The 17,172-nt window shown below is 52.8% G+C and overlaps 1 protein-coding gene across 1 annotated transcript in view; it reads right to left on the bottom strand.

The window, feature by feature from the left end:
• Greb1 (growth regulating estrogen receptor binding 1) overlaps window positions 1–17,172 on the bottom strand; it is an 81,519-nt gene that overhangs the window by 19,820 nt on the left and 44,527 nt on the right. Inside the window, exons 13-23 of the mRNA XM_070015209.1 lie at window positions 16,630–16,758; window positions 15,392–15,589; window positions 14,246–14,426; window positions 12,912–13,107; window positions 10,117–10,253; window positions 9,368–9,707; window positions 8,135–8,250; window positions 7,270–7,469; window positions 5,531–5,620; window positions 2,625–3,232; window positions 380–482 (exon numbers count right to left, since the gene is read on the bottom strand). Of these exons, the coding sequence (XP_069871310.1) occupies window positions 380–482; window positions 2,625–3,232; window positions 5,531–5,620; window positions 7,270–7,469; window positions 8,135–8,250; window positions 9,368–9,707; window positions 10,117–10,253; window positions 12,912–13,107; window positions 14,246–14,426; window positions 15,392–15,589; window positions 16,630–16,758 (2,298 nt within the window). The remainder of the gene's footprint in view (window positions 1–379; window positions 483–2,624; window positions 3,233–5,530; window positions 5,621–7,269; window positions 7,470–8,134; window positions 8,251–9,367; window positions 9,708–10,116; window positions 10,254–12,911; window positions 13,108–14,245; window positions 14,427–15,391; window positions 15,590–16,629; window positions 16,759–17,172) is intronic.

Genomic DNA, 17,172 nt, shown 5'->3' with positions numbered 1-17,172 from the left:
TCAGGAAATGGGATTCGCTCGCATGTCACACACACACTTCGGATTGCCCCCTCTAAAATGGCCCCCTGGGCTCAGCTGCCTGGGCTCCTCTCCCCTGATGGAGAATCGGCATGCCCAGCCCCGAGCCTGTCACTCATCAGGAGAACGGGACAAGTCACGCGTAACAACATGGTACAGAAGATCAACCATGGAAGTTTCTGTGACGCTCCCAGCACAGTGTATGTTTGACAGGTGACAGGGACTCAGTCATCACTACCTACTCTGCCATTAGACATGTACCCCTCTGAGTTCTTTCTCTGTGAGAGATGCAATTCAAGTCACCGAGGCCACTGATGGAGGTGACCAGCCAAGCCCAAGCCTCACCGAGCAGGCCACTCACCGATATTGATCTCTTCTTCATCGTAAACATCCACTTCAGTCAGCCGAATGAGCATCCGGGACAAAATGCTGAGAAACTGCAGGTAGGCACCTGTCTTCCCAATCTGTGAAGACACTGGGATTGGAGCCTACGGGCCTGCCCCTGGACCCGATCGCCCAGGAAACTCGCGTTAAGGGAACAAGAGCCTCGTGGATACACCACGGGGGCCCCCAGCCTGAGGCAATGGGGACACTGGACACACAGACACCAGGAGTGGCGGAAATGCCTGCCCTTCGATCGCCCCAGCGTGTCTCTCCACATTACAACAGGCACATTTATTAAGGAGACTATCAGAAGCAGAAAAAAAGCTTGTGTGCTCCCTTACTTACTGACTTGGCTTACTGACTTTGCTTACTGACTGATCGGCAGTATTGGCGTTTTGAATTCAGGACTTCATCTGCCTGGCAGGTACTTTACTGCTTGAGCCATGCCTCTACCCCTTTTTGCTTTAGTTATGTTTGAGACAGAGTCTCCCTTTTTGCCTGAGCTGGCCTAGACTGTGATCTTCCTACTTAGGCTTCCTATGAAGCTAGGGTGACAGGTGTTTGCTACCACACCCAACTGTTTCTGTACAGATGGGATCTCGTGAACATTTTTTTTGTCCAGCCTAGGTTGGAACAGCAATCCTCTCGATCTCAATCTGCCCCATATCTGGAATGACAGGCACACTCCATTATACTCAACTAGACAATTCTCCCTATCTCAGCCTCCCAAGTAGCTATTAGTGCTCAGCAAAGGCTTCCTTTTTTAAAAGGAACTGACCAGCAGCACGCCAGTGGCTCACACCTGTAATCCTAGTTACTCAGGAGGCTAAAATCTGAGGCTTGCACTTTGAAGCCAGCCCAGATAGGAAAATCTGTGAGACACTTATTTCCAATTAATTACCCAAAAAAAGCCAGAAGTGGAAGCTATGGCTCCAAAATAACCAGCAAAAAGCCAAGCCAGAGGCATGGCTCAAGTAGTAGAGTACCAGCTGAGGCAAACCAAGCGCAAACCCCACAGAAAATAAGAAATTGATTAAAAATCAGAATAGTACAAACCCAGACCCTTTTCAAGGTAGATCTAGTAGTCAGCCTCTCCAATATTTTTTAAGGCATGTTCACACGTATAGTGATTTTTTTCCTAACTGATATTACATCACATACACATGCATGTCTTATTCTGCACATTGATTCCGATTTCAGTACCTTTAGAGACATTTCAATGGCAACATAAAGAGATCTCTCTTAAAATTTCTGTGGCTGAATCCAGATTTATTTAACTGAGACGTGGCTAGAGGAATTTCTTTTCATGAACTGTGTGTGCTTTGTGGGTTTGTACTAGAGGGCAGATTTCTGGGGAAGGGGCAAGCTGATTCCAGGGGGCCGTGGGTCAAAGCGAGTGACGAGGGCAGGATTACAGGACAGACATTCACACCCAGCTATCTGCATGTGGAACAGGCCTCTCGGGCCTTCCATCTGTCTTTACACTTCTCTCTTGGGTGCAAGGTGACCTTTGAACAGAACATGGGTGCTGGTGGCTGACGCCTATAATCCTAACTACTCAGGAGGCTGAGATCTGAGGACTGCAGTTCAAAGCCAGCCCGGGCAGAAAAGTCCCCATGAGACTCTTCTCTCCAATGAATCGCTCAAATACCAGATGTGGTGCTGTGGCTCAACATGCTGGAGCTGTGGACTTGAGCAAAAGGGCTCAGGGACAGCATCCAGGCCCTGAGTTCAAGCCCCACGACTGACAAAAATAATAATAATAAATAAATAAATGAACTCCATCCCCTGAGCTGGCCCAGCTTCTGCTGGGTCCGAATCACCCCTCTCCTCTGCGCCCGTCTTCTCTGGCCACTGTGAGCGGGGAGGGAGGCTGCAGAGGGAGGACTGCAGCCTGAGGCTCCTCATCCCCACCCCAAATCTTCCGGCACACACAGGGGTGAGGAGGCTGCCCACGGGGGCCGAGGGCCGAGGGCGACCACACCACCAGGGAAGGGCGACTCTCCCTCAGAAGGGGTACAGTATCTCCCCAGCGTTAGAAGAAGAAAACGGCTCGGACGACGCAGTAACCTCGCAGGGAGAGTGGCCATTCACCCACTCCAGGCCATTCCAGAAGATTCCAGGGAGTGAACGCGCAGATACCGTCAGCCCAGCGCTCTCCCACTGGCCACAAGCACAGGGCCGATCCCCGAGTCCTGGAGCACACTGAGCCGCACACCCACCTGCGGGGGCCCGCTGAGCAGCAGCCTGCGGGGATGGAAGCCGTCCGGGCGGCCCTCGGCCCGGCTGCCATAGTCCATGTGGCTGGGCCTGGGCACTGTCCACTGGCGGTAGTAGAGGGACTGCTCGGTGGAGGTCATGGTCTTGCTCAGCAGGGGGCGGAAGGAGCTGGTCCACATGACGGACGGGGCGGGCAGGAGGGAGGCGGCCTTGGGCAGCCCGCTGCTGTCGGTGGCCAGCACCATGTCGTACACCAGCTTGGGCAGGAAGACCACAGGGGGCTGGCGGCTGGCCTTGGTCATGGCGCAGGGCGGGGCCTGGGGCAGGAGGGGCCCGGCTGTGGGCAGCGGCGGTGGTGGTGGGCCAGCGGGAGATGAGCTCGAGGACGGGGTGACCGCCACCTGCAGGCTCCGCTGGCTGGGGGGCGGCGGCGGCCCGGGGCTGTGCCCGCTCACTGCTGCTGCTGGGGCCCCCTGACTCACTCGGGGCCCCTGCCTCTCGCCAAGCATCCTGCTGTCCTCCACAGAGCCGCACGGTGTGGGGGACGCAGCCTGCTCCCCCAGAGGGGGCCCAGGGTGAGCCAGGGGCTCACTGCCACCGAGCACGGAGCCTGGGGAAGAGACATGCCTGCTCAGTGATATCCAAGGACATCCAGGGACATCCAAGGTCATCCAAGGACATCCAGGATGTCCAAGGACATCCAGGGACATCCAGTGACAATGCACCAAACCCACCAACACCCCCTTCCTGCTCAGGGGCTGGCTGAGGCCTCTGGCTTTGGTAGATGAACCCTCCTGGGAATCCGAGCTGGCTTCAGTGACAGCATGCCAGGAGAGCCGAGGCGCGGCCCCGTGTGCAGGGGACCCCAGCCCACCAGGCCCATGGAGAAGAGAGGAAGCCACCGGCCCTGCAGGGCCACACTCACAGCCTGTTGGTGTCTCAGCTACTCGGAGCACTGCCTGCACCTGCACCTGCACCTGCACCTGCACCTGCACCTGCACCTGCACCTGCACCTGCACCTGCACCTGCGCACCACACCCCCAGCCTCCCTGCCCGCACCTGCGCCCTGAGCCGTGGGGCCCCAAATGCTCCTGCCACCTGCGGAAGGGGCCCCTTCCCGGTGGCAGAAGACACAGAGGACAGCTTACTTCAGTAAAGAGAGGGTTTCAAAAGTGCTTGTCGTTTATGATCTGCCTGGTTATTATTTTTATTCCCAACTGGTTTGCTCTCGTAGAAGACCTGCCTTCGGCGCGAGTGAGCGTAGTCATTGCTACACACACGCACAGTGCAACAGGTGCAAGTTGGTGAAGATTTGCAGAGCCCTTGGTGAGGCTCTGTCCCTCCCCTTAGGCCTCCACAGAGCCTGGCACTGCACGGTGAACAGAGGCTGCTGGAAGAGCTCTGTGAAAACAGGAGCGCATCATGCCTGGGCCAGCTAGAAAGCAGGTGTCCTTCACTTAGGAAAAGCCTTGTGAGTTATATTTTGTTTCTGGAATCTAGTACATCTGCAAACTTGATGTCTTTGCATTGCTGGGCTTGAGGAAATTGTTCTCAAGACTTCTCTGGCTTCCAGGGGAGTAGAAGTTTGGTTCCGAATCTCCCAGGTACTACTCTCCTTTAGAAGTGGTAAGACAGAGGTGAGGAGAGAATTTATAATTTAGCCTGGGCTGGGGGCATAGCTCAATACAGGTTTGCTTCTCTAGCTCAATTCCCTGTGCCACCAAAGGAAAAAGCACTATGGCCTAAAATACAAATTGTAGGCAGCAGTACAGGGATTTTCCTGTCTACCAGGCTCAGACTAGGCTAAAAATTACACTGAAACTGGGCATGGTTGTACATGCCTGCAACCTCAGCCCTTATGAGCTGATGCAGGAGGATCTGGAGTTCAAGGCCAGCCCAGCCTAGACAGCAACCCCGAGGCCAGGCTGATGTGTATAAGACATTTCTCCAAAAAAAGAAAAAGAAAAAGAAATTGGACTGAAAGAGCAAAACAAAATTCTTCTCAGTTAATCCAATTCCTATACATGAAAAGTCCCCTAACCAACATTAGGAATAAAATACCCGAAGGCCTTTCGTGCACATTTTACACATTAGTCACCACACCCTGCGCGTGAATGTTGCCTGAGCTTTGTACAGGCTGGTGACACACCTATTTCTCAGTGATGAGAGGTGACAACCCCTCCTCCATCCGACCTGAAGTCAAGTCAATGGGCTTTTATTCTTTTGAATCATTCTAGGAGGTGAGGCTGGTGCACTGTTTGACTCTGATTGACTTCTTCAGATCCAGGGATTTAAATGTAACCCGAATGCTGGAATTTCACTGTTGAAATTCTATGCGCATGGATACTTGCTAACTCATCTGTAAGTTGTAATAAAAGCGTCTGCAATCGCTACGAGAGGAGGGGCGCGTGCTGGCAGCCCCAAAGCCGCAATCCGATGCTTCTGATGGGGAAAGGGGCGGAGTCTGTGCAGGACGACTGGCCACCATTTCCCATCCTGGATGGGCAATGAGGCCAGGAGCCCTCAGGGCGGAGCACAGCCCTCCCCACTCCCCCCTCCTCTGTCCTCCCTCCTCCCTGCTTGCTGCTTCTCCTAAGACATCTCCTGTGTCACCTTCTCTGTGAACCCCATCTCCGCTGCGTCCTCCATGGACAGGGACTACCCGAGACAAAAGCCATGTACACAGCGCCCATCCTGCAGTCAGCGCGGCTGGACCCTGGACTCTGACCGCCTTCAAGATCCCAGAGCCCAACTCCCTTACACGCTCCTCAAGAGCCCATTCTTTAAGGCTGTCCCTTCCCAGTCCTGGCTGGAAGCGCAGGATCTGCAAAGGCCCTGTGCATCCCCCCTGCCCCACCCTGGAATCTGGAGCAGCCTGACCTGCTAACCTTCCCAGGCCAAGACTCACCAGAGGCTCTGGAGGAGAGGGAGGAGGAGGCCGAGTCGTGGGACTGGGACCGCTCCCTCCGCGCGGGGCTCCTCTTCTCCGAGGGAGAGCCTGCTTCAAAAACACACTGAGAATGCACCCGAGTCCCTGTGGTTCTTTCTCCCAGCCGCCAGCATGATCATGCCTCCCTACCTGCCCTAGCTTCAGGCCCCCCCTCCCCCTGCAGCCTGCTCCCCACCACACTGACCCCAAGTGGAGCTGAGAGGAGCAAAGACTGGAACTGGCCTGGTGGGGCCAGGACAAAGCAGGAGGCGTGGTCACACCACAGGCAAAGGGAACGTGAGTGGTCAGTACTTAGATCAATACCACGTTCCAAAACAGCGCCTGCAAGCCTAACTAGTCCAGAGGCAGAGGTCCGGAGGATCACAGCCCGAGGCCAGCTCAGGCAAAATGTCCATGAGACCCCATTTCAACCAACAGAGAAAGCTGGGCACCATGGTGTGTGCTTGCCATTCCAGCTACACAGGAATCGGCAAGTCCAAGACAGCCTGGATATAAAGGCAAGACCCGTGTTTGAAAAATGATGAAGGAGAAAGGGATTGGGGATGGGGCTTAAAGGGTAGAGCACCTGCTTAACAAGTGCAAGGCCCTGAGTTCGAACCCCAGTTCCACCAGAAGAAAAAACAGAGCAAATAGTATGTAAATATAACAAATGGGGCCAAGCCATGAAACTCTCAGTTTATAGAAGATTAAAGGGTAGGTGGGGGGCACAGAAAGGGAGGGGGGAAAGGTGAACAAGTGTAATCACGCTATTCAATATACGCTATATGGAAAATTAACTTAGTCACTGTGGGCAGGGACCTTAAGAGGGGCAGAGTGAAGGAAAGGGTGACATTGTCCAAAAGGAAATTAACTCATTTTCTGACTTATGAAACAGTAGCCTCTCTGTACAAAACCTTAATAAAGGGGCTGGGAGGGTGGCTTAGCAGTAGAGTGCTTGCCTAGCATGCATGCAGCCCTGGGTTCGATTCCTCAGTATGACACACACAGAAAAAGTTGGAAGTGGCGCTGTGGCTCAAGTGGTAGAGCGCTAGTCAGTGCCCAGACCCTGAGTGGTAGAGCGCTAGTCAGTGCCCAGACCCTGAGTTCAAGCCTCAGGACTGACAAAAAAATCCTTAATAATAACAATACAATTATATTAAAAAAAATATATATTAAAAAATATATATTAAAAAATATATTAAAAAAAAATAAAGCCACGCAGACTTTTAAGAGTCTGCAATTTGCCACAATCTCACTGCTGAGTTGATTCACAAAAAGAGAATAACCAGGTGAACCTTATTCCACTGATCATGTGAATAAAGCATGAACCTGAATCTTCAGAAAGTACACATTTTTGTGTGCTGGAACTGAGGCATGAACTAAATCTCATGGATTTTCCTGCCCCGGCTGGCTTTGAACTGTGATCCTCAGATTCCCAATCTCCTGAGTAGCTAGGATTACAGGTGCGACCTGACACCGGTGCTCAGCAGAAAGTAGAATGTTCTTCCTATGTTTTAGGAAGTCTAGAGCCTGGAAGAACCTTCAGGGATTTCTATCTTCCTACACCACCAAAAAAAAAAAAAAAGTGGAGAGATTGAAAAAAAAAATCAGAATTACCCATGTGCTCGTGTCTCTTGGGGACAGTGTTCTACGCAGGCGCAGGACCCCAGGCCCTGTGGACCTGCGGCAAGAGCCCCGTACCTCTGGGCCACCCTCACCTTCTGCTCCCGGCTCCTCATCCTCATTGTCTGTGCTGCTCAACTTCTCCCCGTCACTCTCCAGGGCCTCGTTCCTGGCCCCCTTCTCCAGCGGCATCTCACTGCTCACGAAGTAGGCGGCCAGGCCCAGCTCCTGCTCCAAGGCCGTCCTCACCAGGCAGGAGGAGTTGATCAGACGTAGGTCACAGTACCGCAGGGACCTGGGAGGGTGCAGAGGGTGTTTGCACGGGCCTTCCTCTGGGGGGCGCTGTCCCCACAATCCTGTGGGACCACAGCCACTGCCACACACATATCCATGGGACACAGGCCTCCTGCACTTGGGACCACAGGTCCCCGCACGTGGGAGCCTTCTGTGCCTGCTCACAACACGGCCAGGCACACAGTGTGGCTCCCGGCACCTGCCATGCGTTCTTCCCTGTGGGGTCTGAATTCTAAGGGAGTTGAAATGGGACCGCAAGCTCCTTTCCAGAGCGAGAAGCTTTGCCGCGCTGTGCAGCTGCTCTGACGCTCTGATTATTTTTTCTTTGAGATGGAATGAACCTCAGCAAGCAGCAGGGTGCCGTAAGGACAGCGGAGGCAGGCAGCCATTGCCGAGCCGGTGGGCCTCTGTGACTTGAATTTCAGCAGCACAGCTATCAGGGCAATCACTCTCTGGGGCAACTGCGCCCACCACAGGTGCAGTGATCCCCCACGGCCCCTGAGAGGACTGAGAAATCATCCAGGCCCACTGTCTTGCCACCTGCTGGAGGACCCTGCGGTAAGCACTAGCTGTGGGTGGAGCACCAAGGGCGCCACCTGGAGCTGGGCAGTGGTAGTGCATGCTCCAGGCTAAGGAGAGACAGCTGCTCACCTGCCCGGGGCTCACCTGGGCAGGGACTCCCCGTGCGGATCTATCCCACTGAAGATGAGAATACACGGCAGGCCTTCCAACTCCAGGTAGGTCTGAGGCCTCCACTCCGCGTCCTCGATTTTCTGCCACATCTGCAGACAGGACACAGAGAGAAAGCTGGAAGCTTCTACACCCCAAGGAGCGCCGCACTGTCCTCCTCCAGAAGGCTCTGGAAAGTCCTTGGCAAAAAGGAAGCGTGTATGTGTTCCCCCGTATGGGGAAGTTAGATCTAAAATATAACTGGACAGGACAGACGTTCAGAGTAACGGAGAATGAATGCCCTGAGGGGAGGAGCCAAGAGGTTCTTCTGCACACCTAAAACAGTGTTTAGTGAAACAAATTACAGGAAACGGAAATATGGGTTTTGGTGGTGGTGGTGGTCCTTGGTTTGGGTTTGTTGTCGTTTTCTTTTGGGGAGTGGCAAAAAGGGAGGCGTGGAAGGGGAGGAAGGGGGAACAAATGAGGCATGGTATTCAGTATGTAATGTAATGTAATTCGGTTTGTCATGGAATTTATGGGCAGGGATTAGAGGGGAAAATTGGAGGAAAATAAAGGAAGGGGCAACACTGTCCAAACAAAGAATTGCACTCATTGCCTGACTCAGGAAATGGTAACCCTTCTGTACACCTTAATAATAACAATAAACTTATTTATTTTTTAAAGGAAGCGCATTACACTGTGAACAAGCGCGTGTTTTTGTGGTGAGTGTGAGTCCAGGCCCGCATACTCCCCAGCATCGGGGGCCAGCTTCGGACCTGCCAGTCCTCTGGGAGAAACAGAATCCTCATTTGTTTCTGCCCCTCCAGCTACATCCTCCCTCCGTTTCCCACAGGTTCGCTCTGTCCATCTTCCTGCCCTGAGCCTTTGTATCCTTTGTCAAGCAGTGATAATCAACAAATGGAGCTGGCACTGCCAGGAACTTGGGGTATAGAACTTGAGGGGGGGACCAGGTGTGCGGGAAGGTAGCTTTCTGAAGAGGTCCATATGTACCTCCAGAAATTTAAAACACCTGCAATCCATACAACTATTGGGGGCACACCAGGTGTGCCACGAGGGCCGGGGGTGAAAACAGGGACACAAGCGAGGACATGGGGGCAGGGGAACCAGATCCTGGGGTCACCCTGAGCCCCTGGAAAGACCTGCTGCCTCCCTCCAGAGCGCCCTCTGGAGGCTGCCTGGCAGCCCGGGGGCCTCGGCGCAGGCGCCCACCTTGAGCTGCTTCACGAAGTGCTTGCCCACGGTGATGCCGGAGCTGGGGCTGCCCAGGATGATCTCGAAGTGCTCCTCCAGGGCCAGCCGCGCCCGCACGTGGGCCAGCCGCTCGTAGGCCACGGCCGCCAGCGGCGAGCAGGGCACCCGCAGCAGCACCATGAACCCGTGGCCGCACGGGCACTGCTTCGGGGAGTTGAGGAGGTTCTGCGTGATCTCCAGCGTCTCCACCGACGTGTGGTTCTTCATCTGGGGGAGGCCGCTCACCGCCATCATGGCCGCCGCATAGTGCTGGACGAGAACAAAGGTCCTGATCACCGCACTGTGCAGGCGGGGAAACCTGCAGGGAACACAGAGACACCCGGCCGTGACCCCAGGCCCCAGGCTGGCCGCTGCCAGCCGCAGCCCTCCCGGAAGCCTTGGCCTTCACAGACAAGGAGCGCAGCCCAAAGCCCACAGAAGCCCAGGTGGAGATGCCCTCGTTCCTTCCAGCCAGGAGACAAAGCCTCCGCCTGTTGTTGACTCACTTTGCATTTTGTAGCTGCCCAACATGTGTTTCTGCCCCTTCTCATCTTTAAAACATGACAAGTATCATTGGTCAAAGTGACTTGAGCACACAAGAAACCAGAATCCCCTTCATGGGGAGACTGAGTCACGGCCTTCCTGGAAGCCAGAGTGGGTGGCCCGCACCCCCGCTCTCCTGCTCCAAGCCCTGAGCACGCAGCATAACTCCGAAGCGACATCCGTACCTTTTTCCCAGGGCGGTCACCATGGCCTCGAAGGAGCTGTCATATCTGAGCAAGGGGAGGCTGTGTCCCGACAGGGTGGACTCGATGAACTCCGACAGCCCGAAGTACTTCTTACTCTCCTGATACAAGTCCACACCCTGAAACACACCAGAGCACCTGTCACGCACAGGAAGTCCAGCTCAGGTGCCAGGACTGCAGGTGACCTGGATGGGCATTGTCATCTGACCCTGAAGTCCCCTGAGCGGCCTTCTACCACCTTCATTCTGCATACCCAGAGTAAAGAGCCGCTGGGCTGTAAGGACAGTTCAATCCCAGCTTGCCATTCCCATGGCAAAGAGACTTCACTGAAGAGATCCACCTTATCTTTTCTCTTCTTTTGTCCATTAAAAATGTAATCCTAGCCAGGCACTGGTGCCTCATGCCTGTAATCCTAGCTACTCAGGGGCTGAGATTTGAGCATCACTGGTCAAAGCCAACCTGGGCAGGAAAGGCCATGAGACTTATCTCTAATTAACTACCAGAAAACCAGAAGTGGCGCTGTGACACAAGTTGTAGAGCACTAGCCTTGAGCTGAAGAGCTGAGGAACAGCGCCCAGGCCCAGAGTTCAAGCCCCACGACCAACAACAACAACAACAAAAATGTAATCCTAACCTGGATCTCAGGAAGCTGATATCTCAGGGTCACGGTTCAAAACCAGCCTGGGCAGGAAAGCCGTGAGACTCTTATCTCCAATAAACCACCAGAAAACCAGAAGTGGAGCTGTGACCCAAGTGGTATAACATTATTAGCCTTCAGCAAAAGAGCCCAGGGACAGTGCCTAGGCCCTGAATTCAAGCCTCATGACTGACAATAACAACAACAACAAAAAGTAATTCTAGCCACTTGGGAAAGTGATATCTAAAGAGTACAGTTCAGCTGGGCGCTGATGGCTCACACCTATAATCCTAGCTACTCAGGAGGCTGAGATCTGAGGATCTCGGTTCAAAGCCAGCCCAGGCAGGAAAGTACGTGAAACTCTTATCTCCAATAAACCACCAGAAAACCGGAAGTGGCGCTGTAGCTCAAGTGGTAGAGTGCTAGCCTTGAGCTGAAGAGCTGAGGGACAGCGCCCAGGCCCAGAATTCAAGCCCCATGACCGATCAAAAAAAAAAAAAAATATATATATATATATATATACATATATATATAAAGTATAAAGTAGGAGGGAGGGATATAAAGAAGGGAGGGAGGTGTGGCTCAAGTGGTAGAGCACTAGCCAGAATGAAAAAGAACACAAGGCCTTGAAAGCCCATGACCAGCACAAAAAAAAATTCTTTTTTAAAAAACTCTTCTTTCCATAACTTTAAGCTAGTTTTAGAAATAAGCAAATAAACTAGCAATTTCAGTAGGAAAAAAATTCCTCTAACCCATCTTATACTGACATAAAATTCCAAACAAACACTGGAGCATCTCAGAGTTCAGAGCATGCTAAAGCTGGAGGACACCATTAAAAATACCAAGATGTGAACTGGACTCAAATAGCAGAGCAGTTAATCAACAGGACCAAGCAGCTAGCACCTGGGCTACATCCCAGCTCCACATGATCTTGGGCAATCAGTCCATCCCTCCTTATCCTCTTTCCCTATCTGTGTGTCAAAAATCTTCCCAGCTTGGGCTGGGCAGGTGACTCAGTGGTAGAGCGCTTGCCTTAAGGCCCTGGGTTTGATTCCTCAGCACCACATAAGCAGAAAAAGCCAGAAGTGGTGCTGTGGCTCAAGTGGTAGAGCACTAGCCTTGAGCTGAAGAGCTGAGGGACAGCGCCCAGGCCCAGGGGTCAAGCTCCAAGACTGACAAAAAAAACAAACAAAACAACGTCCTCTCCCTGGAATTCCCAGGTGTAAAGCCCTTAGCAGACGATGTCCATCCACCACTGATGCCACCCTCACTGGCTGAGTTCTGGCACTGAAGCCGCACATCCACGTTCTTAAAAGGCCTCGGGTGCTCTCAAGAATTCCACATTACTCACTCTTTAAGCAACTAACTATAGAATCTAACCAACCAGACTTGCTTTGGTCCTTTACTTTGAGGAGAAAATGGCAGGTAATAAACTAAAACCAAGCCAGGCGCCGGTGGCTCACGCCTGTAATCCTAGCTACTCAGGAGGCTGAGATCTGAGGATTGCGGTTCAAAGCCAGCCCGGGCAAGAAAGTTCATGAGACTCTTATCTCCAATAAAACGCTAGAAAACTGGAAGTGGTGCTGTGGCTCAAGCGGTAAAACGCTCACCTTGAGCTGAAGAGCACAAGGACAGCACCCAAGCCCAGAGTTCAAGCCCCACAACCGACCAAAAAATAAATAAATAAAATAAAATCAAACTCCCAGGTGCATGTTCAGTCTGCTAAAGGAGATTGTGAGGCCAGCTGTCCACAGATGCAGGATAGAAAATACAGGAACAGCTGGGTACCAGTGACTCACACCTGTAATCCTAGCTACTCAGGATGTGGGAGATCTGAAGATCTCAGTTCAAAACCAGCCTGGGCACGTAAGTCTGTAAGACTCTTACCTCCCAGTTAACCACCAAAAAGGTAGAAATGGAGCTGTGGCCTAAGTGACAGGGTCCTAGCCTTGAACAAAAGAGCTGAGTGCAAGACCCTGAGTTCAAGCCTCAATATTGGCAACAAGAACAGAGTTAGAATTTAAACCTACCCTAATCCCAAGTCAAACCAAAGATCCACTCCTCTCCAACCACAGGACTCAAGACTTCTGATAAATGCAACTTAACTAAACCCAAAGTGCCATATTCTGCACGCACTCACGTTACTGTAGGAGACGGGCCAGTGGATCTCGTTGTAGGGGCTTATGAGCGTGTGCTGTGTCTGCAGGGCGTACGGGAAGGAAGTCACATGAAGGGTGACAATGTTGGGAGCCTCCTTCACCTCCCTGCAGTTGAGCAATCTGTCCACCAAGCCCACAGTCGGGTCACTTTGAGAATAGAGATTATGAACAGCACTACTGAAGGGGGAAAGGAGAAGAAAGAATAAGTAGAATTATCAACACTGTTTTCCAGTTCCATAAATGTGTAACTGGCCCCCATCTAAATCTACAACTGAAACCTATGGCTTTGCCTGTGACTAAGAAAAGAAAAAAAAAATGACTGAACGTTAGGGACCTGTCTGGGATCTATCTACTCAATACTTACAAGTGGAAAGCCGTGATTATAAAGGATTTCCTGCAGAGTACACAGTCTAACTACTCCTACCCTGGAGCGCTTGTGACTCTCATTTGATCCAATCTGATTATGGGCCTATCTCCTTAATGGTGGAGAAGCAGGAGCAAAAGGAACTGAGGCCTGTGGACCTCTGGTATGCCTCTTCCTGTCTGACTGACAGGACACACGCTATTGGAAACATCCTAGTTAGAGGAAACAGGAGGCACGTTGGCCCAAGATCTATAAGTCAGGGCCTGCTTAGTATCCTCTGTGGGGCAGTGGCCCTAGCACTCTATAAATCTAGAAGACTGGAGAAAAAAAAACTATCAGTGCGTTAGCTTCCAGCAGCTGGAAGTCACTCTGGGAAACCTACCTCCAAACTAGCGTTTTCTATCATTTTAAGACTGTTATAATTTTCTACAACTTAAAAGACTGTTCGAATCTCTGGGTTATAAATTATGGCCAGCTCTAAGTGTCTGTGAATCCATGGGAACCAAAGCCCAGCTCTGTGACCTGGTCATCCTGTGGCTCTCATGTCCACCTGTACAACCTCAGCTTGCTTCCCCGGAGATGACCTTCCAGAACAGAGCCTGTGGCATGCTGGGTGGCCGGCGTGAAACTTGTTTAGACTGACATTCATCTTAAATCACCCCTCAGGCAGGGAAGGCAACAGCCTGGACCCCGAGACCCTGCCACTAACACCCCTGCCCCACCCAGCCCTGACTCTGAGCACAGTGCCCCTGCTCCAGCCCTCAGCCCCTCTGTCGGGAAGTTTCTAAGGTTGCAGCAGGTGAACCCTAAGATAGTGCCTGGAAAACACTCATGACATCTGCTGACTGTGCCCGGCCCCACCCATGTGCACAAGCCTCCTGCCCTCAGCCCTGAGTGACACCCAGACTTGGAAGGCAGACCATGGACCCGCCATGGACCGGTCGGTCTAACCTCACAAGATCCCAGTGGGCATGGTCGTGGATCAGGACAAAGAGCGTGTGAGGGTTCTGGAAGGAGTTTTGCACAAAGGCCTTAAATTTTGTCTGGGCCTCTGCATCCAACTTCAGAACATACTGTTCCACTCTCTGCTTGGTCATGGGCTCCTTTTCCAGGCCGAGCTCCAGCAAAACCCCTGAAAGCAGGAAGACACATCAGTGACTCTGAACCCACCCCTGGGTCATCCATCATGGACACCTGAGCACCATCCCCCCCAGGGCCAGCTGCGCCGGTCCAAGCTGCAGAGACGGGACAAGCAGGAGGCTCCTTGGCAGAGGCCTGCCTCCTACCTACAGGAGTGGGTGGAGGCCTAGATGTGAGCATCTAGCCAGATGTGCATCTAGACATGTGCATCTAGATGTGGCCTGTCCAGGGGGGCTAGCCAAGCCGAGTCCCCAAGCAGCTGCTCCAGAGCAGAGTAAAACAAAGGGAAAAGAAAGGCTCTGAGCCGGGCACTGGTGGCTCACACCTGTCATCCTAGCTACTCAGGAGGCTGAGATCTGAGGATCGCAGTTCAAAGCCAGCCCAGGCAGGAAAGTCCAAGAGACTCTTATCTCCAATTAACCAACAGAAAACCGGAAGTGACACTGTGGCTCAAGTGGTAGAGCGCTAGCCTTGAACTGAAGAGCTGAGGGACAGTGCCCAGAGTTCAAGCCCCATGACCAACAACAACAACAAAAAAGGCCCAGCAAAATAATCTCTGAATGTACACAGCAGGCCCCATAGGAGGCCAGGGAAGAGGGACACAGCAAAGGTTCCAGGCTTGGTTTTACCAGGGCTGGGGAGCCCCTATTCTGCCAAAGGTCATCAGGATATTTATAACACCACTCAACACATTCACAGCACAGGCAGGCAGCCACAGGCCTCCTGTGGGAAGCAGCACAGGAGAAGCACTTGGCTTGTCATTTGCCAAATGATCTCATAGAACTCTCCCACCCCGCGCAGATGCTACGATCCTGGGCAAAGAGATCATGGTCTCTGAGCATCCGTTCTGCAATATGAAAAATGGGGGCCGTAACACCTGCTCCAGCTAGCCAAGAATGGTGTACACTTTTACTGAATTCAAGTGCATCTGGAATCTTCTCCCCAGTGGGCCCTGACCTGAGTGCCAGACATGGAAGACCGTCTGCTGGTAGGTCACTTCTGATGGCGGAATGCAAATGAGAAAGTCCACCTTCTCGAAGGATCCCAAATCCAGATTTTGGGTGCTGGAATCCGCGATGGAGCAGACATGGGAGAGAAGCTTCTGGGCCACAGCCAGCTGGAAGGGCCCGACACCACGTGGCTCAAGATGGTAACCTGCAGCCACAGGTGGACCAGGACGGGGAAGAGAGATGAGGAAGGCAGAGGCAGCTTTGGCCCAGCCCCCACCCCTCCCCACTCCAGGGGAGGTGAGGAAGGGAAGCAGCCCCCACACAAAGCAGTGCGGATGCAATCAGCAGAAATAAGTCCTTGAAGGGCCTTCCTCAGCTTCTCCCCATGGGGCTCACTTCTAACGCATCTCCACTAAATACTAAAGTGGAAGCCAGGGGGGCCATGACTCACGCCTGTAATCCCAGCGACTCAGGAGGCTGTAGGCTCAGGAGCATGAGTCAAAGCCAGCCCACGGAAGACAGATCTATGAAACTCTTAGCACCAACTAATCAGCAAAAAGCTGGAAGTGGAGCTGTGGTTCAAGTGGTAGAGTACCAGCCTTGACCAACCATGCTAAGGGATAGTGCCCAGGCCCTGAGTTCAAGCCCTCTACTGACATTAATTAACTGGTGAATTAATGAATGAATTAAGTTGAGAAACGTAAGAGAAGCCGTGGCTGTTTTGTCTGGGGAGATGGCCCTGACCCTGGTCTTCAGAAGAGTACTGCAGGTTCCCCAGAGGGGAATGCAACCATCACGGCTTCTCAGAAATTCATGTGAAGGTAAACTCCCCACAATGCTTTCAAAGGTAGGAAATTGGTACAGAAGATGCCCTCTCTTGTACATGTCAGGACGATGACTCGAGATGGCTCTCCCTCCAACTAAAGTCAAGTTCAGTTTTAGGTCTACTTCAACGCTAAGGTGAAGCTGTGTCTTCTACCAGGACCTCTGCCTCTGTTTTGGCTTCCAGTCCAGTGCAGCACCCATGCCTGGCTGAGACTGGGCCAAGACTTCGCCTTTTGGAGGTCCTCTGCACACCGATGCCCATTTCTCTCTTCCCACCCCTCTCAGTGCCCACCTGTGCCAATTCCCCTCCCTCACTCCCTCTCCACGTCCACTCGTGCCCATTCCCCTACCTCCACCTCCTGTGCCCACTGTTCCGACTCCTTCCTCCCCGAGCCTGCTCAGGCCCTTTGTGCCACTCACTTGTACACACAGGGGCCCCGCTGACATCCAGGGCTGCTGCATTAGTCACAGATGAGACAGTGAGCGAGGAAGAAATATGGCCTTGGTTTTCCTGATGAAATTTGTCCAGCAAAAGATCAATGTCACCCTCTGCCCAAAACGGAGAGAACAAACAGGCATGGGTTTCCAACGGAGTGAAATTCAGACCCACGGCTACGGGCTCATAGCGTGCAGGACCCACGCTGTGTGTGGGGCCAGCCTGGCCTCGGGTGACGGGGTGAAGAGGCTGACACGTAGACCCAGACCCAGACAAGCTCACGAGGCGAGGCGGGCCATGATGTGGCAGAAGCCGGGGCACAGTAAGAGGGCAGCAGTCAAGGACAGAGAGGAAGAAGCCCAAGTCTATCCAAGACACTGAGAGGAAAGGGCACTAAAGACAGGAAACCCCGCCTGGTGCCGGTGGCTCATGTCTGTAATCCTAGCTGCTCAGGAGGCTGAGATCTGAGGGTCACAGCTCAAAGTCAACCTGATCGGAAAAGCTTATGAGACCGGCATCTCCAATTA

This window comes from Dipodomys merriami, unplaced genomic scaffold (genome assembly GCF_024711535.1).
Source record: "Dipodomys merriami isolate MVZ:Mamm:240054 unplaced genomic scaffold, mDipMer1.0.p SCAF_110, whole genome shotgun sequence".
In the NCBI taxonomy this organism is placed as follows: domain Eukaryota; kingdom Metazoa; phylum Chordata; class Mammalia; order Rodentia; family Heteromyidae; genus Dipodomys; species Dipodomys merriami.
Note: the sequence above shows the minus strand (reverse complement) of the source record. Positions and strands in the feature narration are given on the sequence as shown.